The sequence below is a fragment of the Xyrauchen texanus genome, chromosome 21, assembly GCF_025860055.1.
Source record: "Xyrauchen texanus isolate HMW12.3.18 chromosome 21, RBS_HiC_50CHRs, whole genome shotgun sequence".
Taxonomy (NCBI): domain Eukaryota; kingdom Metazoa; phylum Chordata; class Actinopteri; order Cypriniformes; family Catostomidae; genus Xyrauchen; species Xyrauchen texanus.
Window position 1 is genome coordinate 11462929 of NC_068296.1, and position 17808 is coordinate 11480736.

The 17808-nt window shown below is 39.0% G+C and overlaps 1 protein-coding gene across 1 annotated transcript in view; it reads left to right on the top strand.

Annotated features, from left to right (window-relative positions):
• The first annotated feature begins 1435 nt into the window (after nt 1-1435).
• The window catches only part of LOC127661657 (protein phosphatase 1 regulatory subunit 37-like), a 62982-nt gene continuing 46609 nt past the window's right edge, over nt 1436-17808 (top strand). Inside the window, exon 1 of the mRNA XM_052152470.1 lies at nt 1436-3175. Coding sequence (XP_052008430.1) covers nt 2449-3175 — 727 coding nt within the window. The 5' untranslated portion in view covers nt 1436-2448. The remainder of the gene's footprint in view (nt 3176-17808) is intronic.

The following is a 17808-nucleotide window of genomic DNA, read 5'->3' on the forward strand; positions in this document are numbered from 1 at the left end:
CACCCCACTGAAAGTCACAAAAATAACATATTTGAAATATGAGGGCAAAACAAATGAGTGCTTATCTAACAATTATCCAATATGACAGAGAGATGCCATTGGTTTCAAATGTATTCTAGCAGAGACTTTTGTATTTTTTAATTTATTTAATTTAATTGATTTCATACGTAAATTGAATTTAAATGGATAGTTCACCCAAAAATGAAAATTCTCTCATACTCATTCTCATGCCATCCCATATGTATGACTTTCGTTTTCTGCTGAACACAAACTATGATTTTTAGGAATAGGCCTATAACATCTTTGTAGTCCATACAATTTGAATGGTGAATGGTGGCCAGAACTTTGATGGTACAAAAAGCACATAAAAGCAGCATAGAAATAATCCATATGACTTTAGTTGTTAAATCCATGTTTTCAGAAGCGGTACGATCGGTGTTGGTGTGAAACAGATCAATACTGTGTGTAAGTCCTTTTTTTAACTATAACTTCTCCTCCCTGCCCATTAGGTGGCGATATGCACAAAGAGTGTGAATCACCACAAATGAAGGATGAGAAAAATAAAGTGGAGATTTATAGTAAAAAAGGACTTAAATATTTATCTGTTTCTCACCCACACCTACCATATCACTTCTTAAGATATGGCTTTAACGGCTGGAGTCATGTGGATTACTATTATGCTGCCTGTATATGCTTTTTGGACCTTCAAAGTTCTGGCCACCATTCACCATTCGAATTGTATGGACCTACAGAGCTGAAATATTCTTCAGCCGAAGAAAGTCATACACATCTTGGATGGCATGAGGGTGAGTAATTAATGAGAGAATTAAAAACATTTTGTGAACTATCTTCTTAAGTATTTTAAATAAATGGGCGGTATTGTGTGTTTGAAACAAACGCCCTCATAAATGCATGCATAATCATTCTCAAAATCAACTCCGTGGGGCAAAAATTAGTAGTGGGTAGTTGAATATATGAGAAATTTGCCATAAAAAGTGCAGCTAGCTTTTCTGTTGTAAAATAAAAAAAAAATTATTTCCATCTTCTTCATAAAACAAAACCCTCTTAAAACTCGAATGTGTACGAGTTTTAAAAATTCAGGATTTATATTTAGTCATTTGTTTATTTTCTTCAGTACAGTATGAAACGCGTCATAAACCATACAGCGTGACAGCTGTTTGGAAGTTCAAACGTCATCGCCGATCTGATTCGTCAAATTATTGATGCTAATTTAATATAAACCGCGGAAATCCCTGATATTTACGTTGCGGAACAAAAAAAAAACATAATCTTTAACCACAAAAAAAAGACATAAACGACTTTCTAAGTATCACTCAGGAAAAAAAGAAAAAAATGCTACACAGTTCAAGCGTTGAAAGTGCTGCAGCTGAAATATCCTGTGTGTATCCAATACGAGTTGATGACGTATGTCTGAACAGTCAACAGACAGTCGGTCCGGACTGAAGCTGCACCGGGTCCAATTTTTCCATATTTATTTATTTTATTTCTTCACGGTCTGTTCAACAGCATTCAAACAAGGCGGTCTGAATTGAGTGTTTACGGGGTGCGAACGAGGCCGTTTGTGGCGAGTTTTGAGGATAAGAACGCGCTCCGGAGTGTGACGCCTGTTTTTATTTGTGTTCAGAGCTACGATGCGTATATGACACACCGAAAGTTAAATTAAAGTATTTTTGGTCTTGACAGTTTAAAGACACGACTATATATTTAAACATGCTTTTGCACTTTATATCTTTATATCTAAGCGTCGGCTTTTTTAGTACTTTATATGTAAACGCACATGTGTTTGCGCTCGAGAGCAGGCCAGTGGTAAAATACCGATTATAATTATCATCATCATTTCAACACACCCGTCTGATGTCTTTATTTTGTGTGCTTTAAATATTCCTGTCAATTCTTTAACTTGTTCTTGATCTTGATAAGAGTAACAGTACTATCGATGGTGGACAGGGACCCTAAAGACACATTGTTTGCTATAATGTCAACATGATGCCCAGGTCAGATATTCTCTTTTAATGTGGCTAACACTGATTCAGTTTAACTTTAACTTTGTGACCGATGTTGCAGGAACCTACACCCTAAACTGCAGGACAGGATTGGACATAGAAACTAGAGTAGAGATTTCAAACGTAGGTGAGAGCTCTGATATAGACCTTAAAATAATGAAATTAATATTAAGTGAAGTGCGAGGGCAGTCACCAAACATTTAGGAAATATATGTTGATGCCATACAAAAAGCAGTGATTTCTGCTGTCATGTGAACTTTGTGTGTGTGATTCACTTGGCAAGGAGATATTGAACTGTTTCTCCCTGAGTTTCAAAGGATTAAACCGCAGTCTTGGTGGTTGAAGGAACTTACATTGAATTAAGTGTGTGACAGACAGTGGTGTGACAGACAGTGGTGTGCTCCAGCTCTCTGGAAATGAGAAAATGAATTGCGAGGAGCAAGCTGTAGATTTGTGCAATGCTATGACAAAACCCAATGTCGATGACAACACTACATCACACCCTGTGGATGAAATCTTTCCCCATGACAGTCTCATGCTGATGGATGGAGACCAGGGGGAAAGGGATGCTACTACAGAAGCTGCTGTCCTTGCGAGGTTAAAAGATGTCCATGCTAAGGATGAGGATATTCAGGTTTCCTCAGACATCATAGCACTGCATATTAAAAACAATGGATCCATTGCATCAGCTGCAGAGTCAGCAGTCCCTTTAAATGGTTCTAGCGCAGACCAGAAACAAAGTAAAAGCAATGTGAAGGTTGAGGAACCACCAGTGACCAAATGCACGGTTCGAGATGGGGGTGATGATGATGGTGAAATGGATATCGGTGTGGATTTAAGTCTGGATGAAAATGGCGTTTTGGAAATGGAGCCAGCGGTCCAGACGGCCACTGTAAGTGATGACAGTGCCTCAAGTTGCGATAAATCCCTAATCTTAGAAACGTTCACAGAACTGCATTCACGGAAACGGAAACCTTCAGAAGAAAGTAGCGATGACGTGCCTATGAGTACTCCTGGCATGGAGGATGGTTCTCCTGCTTCCACCCCAGGGGAGGGAGCTGGGATTAAGCACGGCTCAAAGAGGGTGACCTTTCCTTCGGACAAGGACATCGTCTCAGGTGCGGTTGAGCCAAAGGACCCTTGGAGACACGGTAAGTGGACCTTTACAGTTTTTCAGAGCTATTTTGTCAGCACCTTGAACCATCAAATATTAAGTTGCATACCGAATGCAGAGCTCATCTCCTGTGGCTTGTTTTGTGTCTTCACTTTAAAAGATTTGTGTAATTATACTCTGTGGTAAGACTATTTACTCCTGGCTGAGCTGAAGGCAAGGCTTTGAACAGGGGTTCTGTTACCTGTTACATTTGGAGAGCAGAGAGAAAGAGAGAGCATGAACAGCAGCAGGTTACTGAAAGACTCCCGTGATCCAGATGACATTTGATCCCCAAGTCCTGCAGGGTCATTCAATGCCTCCATAACAACACATTTCTACAGATATCTCTTACTATCCATCTGAGCCTGTGGCAACTGGATAGATAAAGGGAAACCTCTGTAACCCAGACAGTGTTGTGTAAACAGAAATTCTTAAAAATCAGCATCTCATAGACTGCTCATCTCATGCAAAATCAGTGACCCAACAAGCAACCAAGTATGTTATTCTGCTTGTTAGGCTGCAGTGTGTTCAGTCAAGATCAGATGTTTGTGAGCCAGTAGAAATATAACATCACATTCTTTGCGTTCTTCTAGGCCAAAGGTTTTGGCGTGTCTCAATATAGCCTGCAGGGAATGTCCATGCACACAGGTCGAGATGTTTCAAACAGTTAAAAAACAAAAGCGGCAAGGCACAATAAAAGCAACATTTTTCTGACAGTTTTGGTCTCACACTAATAGTGGTGTTTTAAAAGTTTCAACGTACAAATTTACCTCTTTGAAGTTGGCACCCCATATAATTAAATAATCACCAAAACTATTTCATTCGTCTTTGCTGATTTGTGCCGCAACAATTAATGTTTGTGCTGGTTTGGTGTTTGAGATATTAAGCATTCTTTTTTTGGGCTGTGTGATGTCACTCTCCACCCTATCTCGCTCAAATCGACCCAAACCGGAGCTGATCATTTGTGCTCTGTTTGTGTCATTAAAACAAATGTTGTAACTATATTTCCCTTCCTTATATATAGCAAAAATGTTTTCGGGAGTGGTGACGTCATTCTCCACCCCATGTTGTCTAAATCGCTCCAAACCAGTGTCAATCGTTTGTGCCGTTAAAATTAACACTATCTATTTCCATTCCTTAGAAATAACAAATATGTATTGGGGCATTCCCCACCCCTGCTCTAGGTCAAACGGTCATTGAGTTTAATAGATTTATAGGGATAATTGAATCTGTAAAAAAAGGACTGAATGTGTACTCCCAAAAACAAGTCTTGTGCTATATAAAGAATAACATTCTGAATGTTTTACAGTTTTTTTCATGTCTCGAGCTCAAATGGTCATTGAGTTTAATGGAATTAGAATATTACTAACATTTACACTTCTATATTTATTTGAAGACACATAGAATGTAAATTCCACAAACAGAGCCTTGTCACGAAAGGGATATTTTTAAGAAAATATATATCGTGTTTTTTTGTGATGTCATAATATCAAATGTTTAAATTGTTTAAATGATTTATAGGGCTAATAAAATTCATTTGGCTTTGTGCTAGGCAACGAAAACCTATTCATGCATGTCCAGTTTGGTTTGGCTTGAAAATCCACCACTCCACTATATGTGATTTGGATTTGAAGCTTGAAGTAAAAAAAAAAAACACAAAGTTCTGTAACCAAGCTTGAAGTTACTGCAATGATGAAACTGTCAATATTAAAAAATAAAAAACAATGACAGCAATGATAAGAAACATGCAAGCACAAATGAACGAGTCAGAAAATGAGTGCATTGGACGAGATGAGTTAAACGCATGACTGACCTCACAGATCAGGGAGATCATTTTGTTATTTCTTTGTAATGGAATTAGTTATATTGTTTCTTTCAAAAAGCACAAATCGAGCACAAACGAATTTCACTGGTTTGGATCGATTTGGACGACATGGGGTGGAAAGTGACGTCACAGTCCCGAATCATATTTGTTATTGCTAAGGAATGGAAATAGATAAAGTGCTCATTTTAACGGCACAAATCGAGCACAAACGAATGCCACCGGTTTGGAACGATTTGGACGACATGGGGTGGAGAGTGACGTCACTGTTCTGTAAAAAACGTTTTTTGTTATATTTAAAAAACGATCACAGTTACAGGGTTTTTTTCAACAGCACAAACGAATGACACTGGTTTGGAGCCATTTAGACAACATGGGGTGGAGAATGACGTCACTACTCCCGAAAATATTTTTGCTATATCTAAGGAAGGGAAATAGTTACAACGTTTGTTTTAACGGCACAAACCGAGCTCAAATGATCAGCACTGGTTTGGGTCAATTTGAGCGAGATGGGGTGGAGAGTGACGTCACACAGCCCAAAAAAGAATGTTTAATATCGGAAACACCAAACCAGCACAAATGTTAATTTTTGCAGCACAAACACAGCACAAATGAATTAAATAGTTTTGGTGATTATTAAATTATATGGGGTTCCAACTTCACGGATGTTTTTAGTCTGTGACCTCAAACACAAAGTTCTTCTGTGAATTTATTGACCTAAAGTTAGTTTTAAAGGATAGTTTTAATGTCCTGGGTTCAATACAAGTTCAGTATTTAATAGAGTCAGTCAATAAACAATAAAATAGACATAGTTTCAAAGTATCGCTACAAGATGTACACATTATTTACATCTGTCTGTATTGTAACATTTATGGACTGGCCCCATTCACTTCCATTGTAAGTACTTTACTGTAACCAAGTTTTTTTGTTTTTTTTTTAAATGAGGGACAAGTCAATCATTTGTATTAGCCTAATAATGCAATAAACACTGTCAATTGAGCTTAACTACCATTGAACAAAGAAAAGAAAAAAATTCACCACATTAGGGCCTTAAAACATTTCCATGTTTTTATCTCCCTAAAATATTGCTATTTCTTTTTATTATTGCTTTTAGAAATCATGTACATAACATTGAAAATATAGGAGTGTTTGCTTCAAGGTCAGCTGCCTTCTCAAAAAATGCCACCCTTTTTACCTTTAGATAAAGATTGTGAGTTGATGCCAGACTTAATACAAAGTCGGATGTCTTCAGTATTTGCAGGGACCCCCTTTTCAATGTTTTCTTATTTATTTTTTTTAACAAAAACTCGATCGACTCAGTCATTGCTCCTTTCCAAAGCCTCTTAAATGTATAAAAAAAAAAACGTGTTAGGGTTAATAAACTAAAATTGGGATAGTAGAAAACAGTCATTTGCCAGTCCTATATAGACCCCTGTTTTGTCTTTTGTCTGGCAGTCAAATGGACCTACTTCTGGAATATTTTGGGTGTAACACTTTATATTACTTTCAATAATAGTCATAGCATTATATGGTGCTTAACAGATCAGTAATTAATGTAACATTCAAATATGTGTAACTGTATAAATGTACGTTTATACAGACATTAAAGTAATAATGTTTATTAATTTTGTTAAAATTATTCTAAAGTATTGCCAATTTCGGTATAACCAATCTTCTTAGTATTCATTAAATAGCCTAATACGTTTTCTTGCAAAAGAGTGTTTGGAATTGCATTGGTTATACAGTTAGTTCAACTAGGATTAGTTAAACCAAAAAATGAAAATTGTTATTGTATCATTGTTATTCACCCTCATGCCATCCCAGGTGTGCATGACTTTCTTTCTTCAGCAGAACACAAATTAAGATTTTTAGGAGGATTTCTCAGCTTTATTTAGTCCATTCAATACAAGTGAATGGGTGCCAAAAATGGAACATGGTCAGCATAAAAGTAATCCATACGACCCCAGTGGTTGAATCAATGTCTTCAGAAGCGATTTGATCGGTTTGTAAATATTTTACAAAAAATTATCTTCCCTGCTCAGTCAGTCTCCACTTTCAATTTATTCTTGTGTTTTTGGTGTTTCACATTCTTCATGCATATGCCCCCTATTGGGCAGGGAGAACAATTTCTTGCAAAAATTGACTTAAATATTGATCTGTTTCTCATCCACACCTATCATATACATTTTGAAACTATGGATTTAACCAATGGAGTCTATTGATTACGTTTATGCTGCCTTTATGTGCTTTTTGGAGTGTAAAAAGTTGGCACCCTTTCACTTGATGTACAGACCTACAGAGTTTAAATATTCTTCTAAAAATCTTAATTTATGTTCTGCAGAAGAAAGTAATTCACATCTGGGATGGCATGGGTGTGAGTAAATGATGAGTGAATTTTCATTTTTGGGTGAAATAAAGGGGATCCCCCTTTAAGGGATCCAGGTCCAGCTATCACAGGTTATTTGTGGTAATAGCTTAATGTTTAAACATCTTATGAGCTAGAACGAAGGTTGCTGGTTAATTTCCAAGTATTAGTGAACCTGGAGAGTTCCAGTGAAATAAGCCAAGACATCAGAAAAAAATTGTGGACCTCCACAAGTCTGGTTCATCCTTGGGAGCAATTTCTAAATGCCTGAATGTGGTACGTTCATCTGACCAAACCATAGTATGCAAGTTGATACACCATGGGACCACGCAGCCATCATAATTCTTAGGAAGGAGGTGAATTCTGTCTCCCTGAGATTAATGTAGTTTTGTGTGAAAGGTGCAGATCAATCCCAGAACAACAGCAAAGGACATTATGAAGATACTGGAGGAAACAGGTAGACGTGTATCTATATCCACGAGTCCTATATTGACATAACCTGAAAGACTGCTCAGCAAGGAAGAAGCCACTGCTCCAAAACTTCCATAAAAAAGCCAGACTGCAAAGTGCACATGGGGACAAATATCTTTTTGGAGAAATGTCTTTGGTCTGATGAAACAAAAATGGAAATGACCTCAATCCGATAGAAAATTTGTGGGCAGAACTGAAAAAACGTGTGTGAACAAGGAGGCCTACAAACCTGACTCCGTTTCAGGAAGTAGGCTAGTTTAAATAACCTGCCTGTACTGTATGTTCTATAATTTCCTTATATTCTGAAGCTGAGCTTCCCACTTTTGTAGCTTGGTTTCCTACACCATTTCCTCTCACTTAGGGTTTTTGTATTAGGGAAACACTTCAGTGTGTGTGTGTTTATCTACTTCTATTCATGTGACTTCATGGGAGACCCAGGGGCAATGTTTTGAAACCAATTCAAGGTCCTAGTTCTAAGCCTGTTTTAGTTTATTTTACATGCACTTATAACACATTGTCAATGATTAGATTAGATTCAACTTTATTTTCATTGCGCAAAATACAAGTACAGAGCCAATGAAATGCAGTTAGCATCTAACCAGAAGTGCAAATAGCAATATGTATGTATGTATGTATGTATGTATGTATGTATGTATACAATGCTGATGGTATAAAGAATATATGAGCATATATTAAGAATAAATAAAAAATCATAATTTTATTTCTCAAGAAAATGTGGTTGATGCTGGCATATATTGTGTTGCTTTGCAGTTTGTAGGGTGTTGCTTGGTGATTTCAATTTTTTCTAGGTTGTTGGTTGCTTGTTTAATACTTGGGGTTAGGGTATTCTTTAAAAGTATAAAAATTAGCATTTGCAAGCACCACTTATGACATTGGCCTTATTTTAAGTTTGTGTATATACAGTACTGTTTGAAAGTTCATTTATGAAAATGTATTTTAATGTGGTTTTTCATCAACAGTTTGAGTTTCAATTTAAATGTAAACTTTAAATTTCTAAGTATTTGTATGTCACCCTTTTTCTTTAACTTCAGCATACACTCAACTTGTTGATACAGTTGAAGTCAGAAGTTTACATACACCTTAGCCAAATACATTTAAACTTGACTTTTTTCACATTTCTTGACATTTAATCGTAGAAAACATTTCCTTTCTTAGGTTTAAGAATGTGAAATGTCAGAATAATAGTTGAGAGAATTATTTATTTCAGCTTTTATTTATTTCATCACATTATCAGTGGGTCAGAAGTTTACATAATGTTTGTTAGTGTTTGGTATCATTGCCTTTAAATTGTTTATCTTTTGTCAAACATTTTGGGTAGCCTTCCACATGCTTCTCACAATATGTTGCTGGAATTTTGGCCCATTCCTCCAGACAGAACTTTTATAACCGAGTCAGATTTGTAGGCCTCCTTGCTCGCACATGCTTTTTATGTTCTGCATATTTTCTATTGGATTGAGGTCAGGGCTTTGTGATGGCCACTACAATAACTTTGGAGTTATGCTTGGGGTCATTGTCCATTTGGAAGACCCATTTGTAACCAAGCTTTTAAATTCCTGGCTGATGTGTTGAGATGTTGCTTCAATATATCCACATAATTTTCCTTCCTCATGATGCTATCTGTTTTGTGAAGTGCACCAGTCCCTCATGCAGCAAAGCACCCCAACAACAGATGCTGCCACCCCCATACTTCACGATTGGTATAATGTTCTTCGACTTGCAAGCCTCACCCTTTTTCCTCCAATAACGACCACATAATGATGGTCATTATGGCCAAACAGTTACATTTTTGTTTCATTGGACCAGTGGACATTCCTCCAAAAAGTAAGGTCTTTGTCCCATGTGTGCTTTCAAACTGTAGTCTGGCTTTTTTATGGTGGTTTTGGAGCTGTGGCTTCCTTAATGAGCAGCCTTTCAGGTTATGTTGATATAGGGTTCATTTTACTGTGGTTATAGATACTTATCTACCTGTTTCCTCCAGCATCTTAAGAAGGACCTTTGCTGTTGTTCTGGGATTGATTTGTACTTTTCGCACCAAACTATGTTCATCTCTAGGAGACAGAATGTGTCACCTTCCTGAGTGCTATGGTGGCTGCGTGGTCCCATGGTATTTATACTTGCATACTATTGTTGAACGTGGTACCTTCAGGCATTTAAAAATTGCTCCCAAGGATGTACCAGACTTGCAGAGGTCCTACATTTTTTTTTTTGTTCTGTGGGCTGATTTCTTTTGATTTTTTTCCATGATGTCAAGCAAAGGGGCACTGTGTTTGAAGGTAGGCCTTAAATTACATCCACAGGTACACCACCAATTCCAATTCAAAATCCTCGGTCTCTGGAGTCATTAAAAGACACTTACGTGCTCAAGCTGATCTCAATCTGAACCGAAAAAGCATGTGCGAGCAAGGAGGCCTACAAAGTTGACTCGGTTACAATAGTTCTGTCTGGAGGAATCGGCCAAAATTCCAGCAACTTATTGTGAGAAGCCTTTGGAAGGCTACCTAAAACGTTTGACCCAAGTTAAACAATTTAAAGGCAATGCTAACAAATACTAACAAATTGTATGTAAACTTCTGACCCACTGGGAATGAAATGAAATGAAATAAAAGCTGAAATAAATCATTCTCTCTACTATTATTCTGACATTTCACATTCATAAAATAGTGATCCTAACTGACCTAAGACAGGGAATGTCTTCTGTGATTAAATGTCAGGAATTGTGAAAAATGTATTTGGCTAAGGTGTATGTGAACTTCTGACTTCAACTGTGTGTGTGTGTGTGTGTGTGTGTGTGTGTGTGTGTGTGTGTGTTTCTTGCCTTAGCAAGAAACTGGAGATTTCCATTCATTGAACAGTTGGGCAGCATTGCACACATCTAATTTATTTGAAGCAGACAATATTTAAAATTCATCAGACATCAGCTGCTGTGACCAATACATTTTATCCCTGGTTTTGGATATTTCTAGACATTGCCCGTGGCTTCGGTAGAGTATATATATCTCTCACAGTTCTTTTCTAGCAGGTGATTAATCATTAACCAGGATCCCTGTCTAAATCATTAAGAAATCATCTGCCACATGACATGCTCTCCACAATCGTGATAGCCACTGTGCACATTTTAAGATTCCACTGAGATCACAATTTAGGAACTAAATGCAGTAGCGATGATTGTTTGTGGAAAAGGATAAACAGACTGAATTGGCTTTTACTTTTAAAATATTTTTTTTCTTTAAAAATTTGGTTTTGGTCTGCCACTGTGAAAACCTATTGTTTCCTAACCACATGCAATTAATCCTTTGAATTTAATCTGGTCTCCGTAAGAAAAACTTGGGTATTTGGTTAGTCTATTTGCTTTTCATAGTGATAGTTTCATCCAGGTCCTCTTTGCTGTGCTTTTATTTACACAGAAAGTTTATGGCAGGATTGTGGGTGTGTTAGTCTCGTAACACAAACACACACTGTCCCCCATGACCATGGCACTGCTGCGTGAATGACTTTGAGGTCAGCTGGCATGAGGTTGTGTAAAGACCTATTTTTTGAAAGTATCACTCAGATGTTATGGCCCCATGTTGTCTCTGAGGTTATAGCAAAGCTCTCCATTGTGTTTGCTGTTGACCCCCAAGGCCTCGTACGCAAATTCCTACAGTGGACTCTTTGAAATGTTCAATTTCTATACCCCGGGGGGCTTGATTCTGTCTGCTGTTGGGTTGCCACAGTGTACAGTGTTACCGGTTTTACTCCGTACGAGGGAAAACACCGGTGTGAAATTTTATAGCGGGTAAAAGGGGGAAACATTATGAATGGAACTTCCAATGTCAATACAATAGCCTAACAAATAGAGCAGCCTTAAATAAAGAATAGTTGCCTAATGAAGAGTTTGCAGCCCATGATAAATGAACCTACATAACGCATTGAAAGTAGGGCTGGGCGATAAAACGATATCGATATATCACGATAATGAAAATCCACGATAAGCTTTTGAGGAATTTTGAGGGTCAGACTGGATGAACTTGCTAACAATTAGGTTACATCGGACACCGGATTGATTCCATCCGCACCGCAAGACTTCATGACAACGGTTGCGCCCTCTCATCGTCTCTAGTGAAGAGCGTGACAGAACAACAGTGATGTGGACAACAGCTCTGATCGTTCTGCGCTGTAATTTTGAATATTGTTCTCTAGCAACATGCATCATATCTGCACTGTCCCGCTCCGCACTCGTTGCCTCTTTTCCCTGCATGTGTGTAGACCTGAAGCGCCACATGAGTTAACGTGGTTTCAAAGCACCTTTTAGACCATTAAGTTTTTTCCCTTCTAAATGTATCTTTATTAATCAGCATGTTACGGGCCTTTAATAATAATCAAATCGAATAAAGCGATTTCTGTTCTAATTTTTTGAATGGATAAGGAAAGACTAAAATTACTAGTTGGTAGACTAGTCTCTCACTTTAATGAAAATATACGAAAGTTTTGTAAATTCTCTCGAGACACCCCTGAATCCACATTCAGCATCATTCCACAGTCACAAGGACTTCTATGCCATACCCATACAAAAATATTTAATTTTAATGTAAAAATAATCCAACAAATACTGGACTACTGTCACTATGCTTCAGAACAAACAGATGATCTTTTAACATTCATTTTCAATTGATAAACGGTAAAATTGGTGAAAGATCCCGCAGACCCCACTGCTTTGGCCGTCTTCCTGACAGGAGAGACAGTCAGAAAGTTTAGCAACTTTTGTTCTTGAAGAGAAACCTGTCACTTGTACTTAAATAGAAAGCGGTCCAATTTGATGTGTATAGCAATTACATTACACTTGTTCTTCACTTGAGGATACATCTGTCGTTTACAGTTGAGGTTGGATTTAGTTCAATTACTGCTGTTTTGCACTGTTGTTTTGCACAATAATTTTCACTTAAAGTGTACATACGTTTACATAAACAGAATAGAGCACTGCTCTATATAATTATATATTATAGTTATATATAGATAAGTGGAATAGAGGCCCTCTGCCATTCTGTGTTCTGCCTGTTGTTTTAATTAAAGTTACTGTTGCATATTTAAACTTTTTGAAAGATGCTAGCTAAGTTCATTACTTGACTTTTGTTTTGCATATAATAGTTTTCTAAAACTTTACATTATTTGGATAATTGCTAATCAAATCTGTAAAATTTGATTTTTACAGAACTGAATGAAGAATAATATTTAATATAGTTTTAATATATTTTTTGTCCAATTTTGGTGTGTAAAGTACTTTCAATAAAAGTGTGATTTATTTTATTGGTTTTTAGTTTTTCAATTCAGATTCATTAAATTCATGAAATTAATGAAAAAGTATAATATTAATACAATTATAAACAAAAAAATAGGTTAAAAAAAAAAAAAAAAGTAGGCTTCGGTTTTCGGCCAAGTGCATCCTGGAGTTTCGGTTTCGGCCCATAATTTTAATTTCGGTGCATCCCTAGTTTTTACTCTTTCTTTGTTTCAGTCTTCTGATTTTGTTTTTTGCAAAAATAGTATCTATAAGAATGCTGCACATGACCTCAGACCATCTCCGCTCAGGAGGTGCTCTGAGTTCAGTTTGCTGTATTTTCTCTGAGCAGTTCGTTGTCAGCGCAACTCTGCAGGGTCAATGTTTATATATATATATATATATATACACTCACCTAAAGGATTATTAGGAACACCTGTTCAATTTCTCATTAATGCAATTATCTAATCAACCAATCACATGGCAGTTGCTTCAATGCATGTAGGGGTGTGGTCCTGGTCAAGACAATCTCCTGAACTCCAAACTGAATGTCAGAATGGGAAAGAAAGGTGATTTAAGCAATTTTGAGCGTGGCATGGTTGTTGGTGCCAGACGGGCCGGTCTGAGTATTTCACAATCTGCTCAGTTACTGGGATTTTCACGCACAATCATTTCTAGGGTTTACAAAGAATGGTGTGAAAAGGGAAAAACATCCAGTATGCGGAAGTCCTGTGGGCGAAAATGCCTTGTTGATGCTAGAGGTCAGAGGAGAATGGGCCGACTGATTCAAGCTGATAGAAGAGCAACTTTGCCTGAAATAACCACTCGTTACAACCGAGGTATGCCGCAAAGCATTTGTGAAGCCACAACACGCACAACCTTGAGGCCGATGGGCTACAACAGCAGAAGACCCCACCGGGTACCACTCATCTCCACTACAAATAGGAAAAAGAGGCTACAATTTGCAAGAGCTCACCAAAATTGGACAGTTGAAGACTGGAAAAATGTTGCCTGGTCTGATGAATCTCGATTTCTGTTGAGACATTCAGATGGTAGAGTCAGAATTTGGCGTAAACAGAATGAGAACATGGATCCATCATGCCTTGTTACCACTGTGCAGGCTGGTGGTGGTGGTGTAATGGTGTGGGGGATGTTTTCTTGGCACACTTTAGGCCCCTTAGTGCCAATTGGGCATCGTTTAAATGCCACTGCCTACCTGAGCATTGTTTCTGACCATGTCCATCCCTTTATGGCCACCATGTACCCGTCCTCTGATGGCTACTTCCAGCAGGATAATGCACCATGTCACAAAGCTTGAATCATTTCAAATTGGTTTCTTGAACATGACAATGAGTTCACTGTACTAAAATGACCCCCACAGTCACCAGATCTCAACCCAATAGAGCATCTTTGGGATGTGGTGGAACGGGAGCTTCGTGCCCTGGATGTGCATCCCACAAATCTCCATCAACTGCAAGATGCTATTCTATCAATATGGGCCAACATTTCTAAAGAATGCTTTCAGCACCTTGTTGAATCAATGCCATATGTTGAATCAATGCCTATATATATATATATATATATATATATAGCCTATACATCTGTGATTAAATCATAAAATACAAAAACACGTTGTGTTGCATCCAACGGTGATCTATATTTCAATGATTATTATCATCATTATAATTATTATGTTTACATTTATTTGTTTTAGATCTTAATTTGTATTTGTGATTTCCTGCCTGTTGTCATAGATACTTGCTGATGGTAAATGGAAAGGTGTTTATATATTATTATTTTTTTACCACTTTATTTTAATAACTTTTTCATTTTGTTTGAAGTGCAGTTTGTATTTAGAAATGTATTTGATTACATTTTGTTCTTTTTTTGGGTGTTAATTGGATATTGTGATTGTGTATACACTTTTCTTTCTTTTATAGTTTTGTGCAGTTAGATGTTGTAGTTATTTATCCTATTTATTTGATAATTATCCATTTGTTACCATGTTCAAGTGAAGGCATCAATATATCCATCTAAAAGGCATCTGATCTAGTTCATGTGAACATAATGTAACCTAATTATACATTATTGTCCTTAACTCTAGGCCTGTCGCTATTATGAAATAATTGTCTGATTGCGTTTATTTGAGATAACCGTGATTTATTGTGCATTTAGAACAACTCGAGATGGCGCTGAGTATGGCTGCTGCGTTGCGAGCTCCGTTACAACACTGCGGTTTATTGTTTCTTTTGTTTACAGTTCTTTGTTTTTTTGTCTTTGATGTTGTCTGCCTTATTGTTTACGACAGACAAACGCTTTTGGACATTGGTTCTACAATTACACATCGAAAACCGGACTTCAAATTCCTTAATGCCGACCCGCTGTTTACAAACACGCCAGCGGAGCCCTTTGTCTGGGCTGCTCGGCCGTGGAAACGCAGAAGGAAAAGAGGAAAACGAGTCGGCATTCTCATCAGAGTAAGACGTCGTGCAAATCGACCCCCGCTACCCAGTATACTACTGGCAAATGTTCAGTCTCTGGACAACAAGCTCTGCGAGCTGAGAGCGCGGATCTCTTTCCAACGAGAGACGAGAGATTGCTGTGTTATCTGCCTTACAGAAACCTGGCTGGCTGCGGAGATTCCAGACTCGGCCATCGAAATCACGGGCTTCTCCGTGCACCGAGCGGACAGAGCGAAAGACCTCTCCGGTAAAAGCAGAGGTGGTGGTGTATGTTTTATGATCAACAAATCATGGTGTGATCAGAGGAACGTACATTTCATCAAGTCTTTCTGCTCTCCTGATCTGGAATTTCTCATGCTTCTGTGTCGACCATTCTGGCTGCCGAGGGAATTCACAGCGGTCATCATCACAGCTGTGTACATCCCCCCACAAGCCGACACAGACCGGGCACTCATGGAACTGTATGGGAGTATAAGTGAGCAGGAAACCGCACACCCTGAGGCTGTGTTCATTGTTGCCAGGGACTTTAACAAAGCCAACTTCAAAACAATCGCTCCAAAATACCACCAACACAAAGTTCAACACACGGGGGACCGGGTTTTAGATCATTGTTACTCTCCTTTCCGGGAAGGCTACAAATCCCTCCCCCGCCCCCCATTTGGCAAATCGGACCATTCTTCCGTTCTACTTCTACCTGCTTACAGGCAGAAACTGAAACGGGACGCACCCACCCTCAGAACGATCCAGTGCTGGTCGGACCAATCAGACTCTGCGCTACAAGACTGTTTTGATCACGCGGACTGGGAGATGTTCCGGTCTGCCTCTGATGACGACATCGAGGTTTACGCTGACAGCGTAAAGTGTTTCATCAGGAAGTGTGTAGAGGACGTTGTTCCGACCAAAACTATACGGATATACCCCAACCAGAAACCATGGGTTAACGGCGATGTTCGTGCGGCACTCACTGCGCGGACCTCCGCTTTTAATTGTTCTAACACAGAGGAGCGTAAACAAGCCAGTTATGCCCTCCGTAACACTATCAGTGAAGCCAAACTCCAGTACAGGCACAAGCTTGAAGGTCAGTTCAACACCACTGACTCTAGAAGTATGTGGCAGGGAATTAACACAATCACGGACTACAAACGGAATAAAGTTTCCGCCATGAACACCGCTGCATCTCTCCCGGACGAACTTAATACATTTTATGCTCGTTTTGAGGACAATAACACCGCCCTCGCGGAGAGAGTATTCGCGGCTGACGCTACAGAGGTTGGTTCACGCTCCGTCTCTGTTGTGGATGTAACCCGATCCTTCCGGCGGGTGAACATCCGTAAAGCCGCGGGTCCAGACGGCATTCCGGGCCGCGTCATCAGAGCGTCGCGCGAATCAACTGGCTGGTGTTTTTACGGACATTTTCAATCTGTCCCTCTCCCTGTCTGTAGTCCCCACATGCTTCAAAACATCAACCATTGTGCCTGTTCCGAAGCAAGCCACAATCACTTGCTTAAATGACTGGCGTCCTGTTGCTCTGACCCCCATTATCAGCAAATGCTTCGAGAGGTTAATCAGAGATTACATCTGCTCTGTTCTGCCCCCCTCTTTGGACCCATTGCAGTTTGCCTACCGCAACAACCGCTCCACCGATGATGCCATTGCATCTACAATACACACTGCTCTCTCCCATCTGGAAAAAAAGGAACACATATGTGAGAATGCTGTTTGTAGACTACAGCTCAGCATTCAACACCATAGTATCCTCCAAGCTTGATGAGAAACTCCGGGCTCTGGGCTTAAACAGCTCGCTGTGCAGCTGGATCCTGGATTTCCTGTCAGGCAGACGTCAGGTGGTTAGAATGGGCAGCAACACCTCCTCATCACTGACCCTCAACACTGGAGCCCCGCAGGGCTGTGTTCTCAGCCCACTCCTGTATTCCCTGTACACACAACATGACTGTGTGGCAACACATATCTCCAATGCCATCATTAAGTTTGCTGACGATACGACGGTGGTAGGTCTGATCACTGACAATGATGAAAGAGCCTACAGAGAGGAGGTGCACACTCTGACACGCTGGTGTCAAGAGCACAACCTCTCCCTCAACGTCAGTAAAACCAAGGAGATTGTTGTGGACTTCAGGAAGAAAGACAGAGAACACAGCCCCATCACCATCAATGGAGCACTGGTGGAGAGAGTCAGCAGCTTCAAGTTCCTCGGTGTCCACATTACTGAGGAACT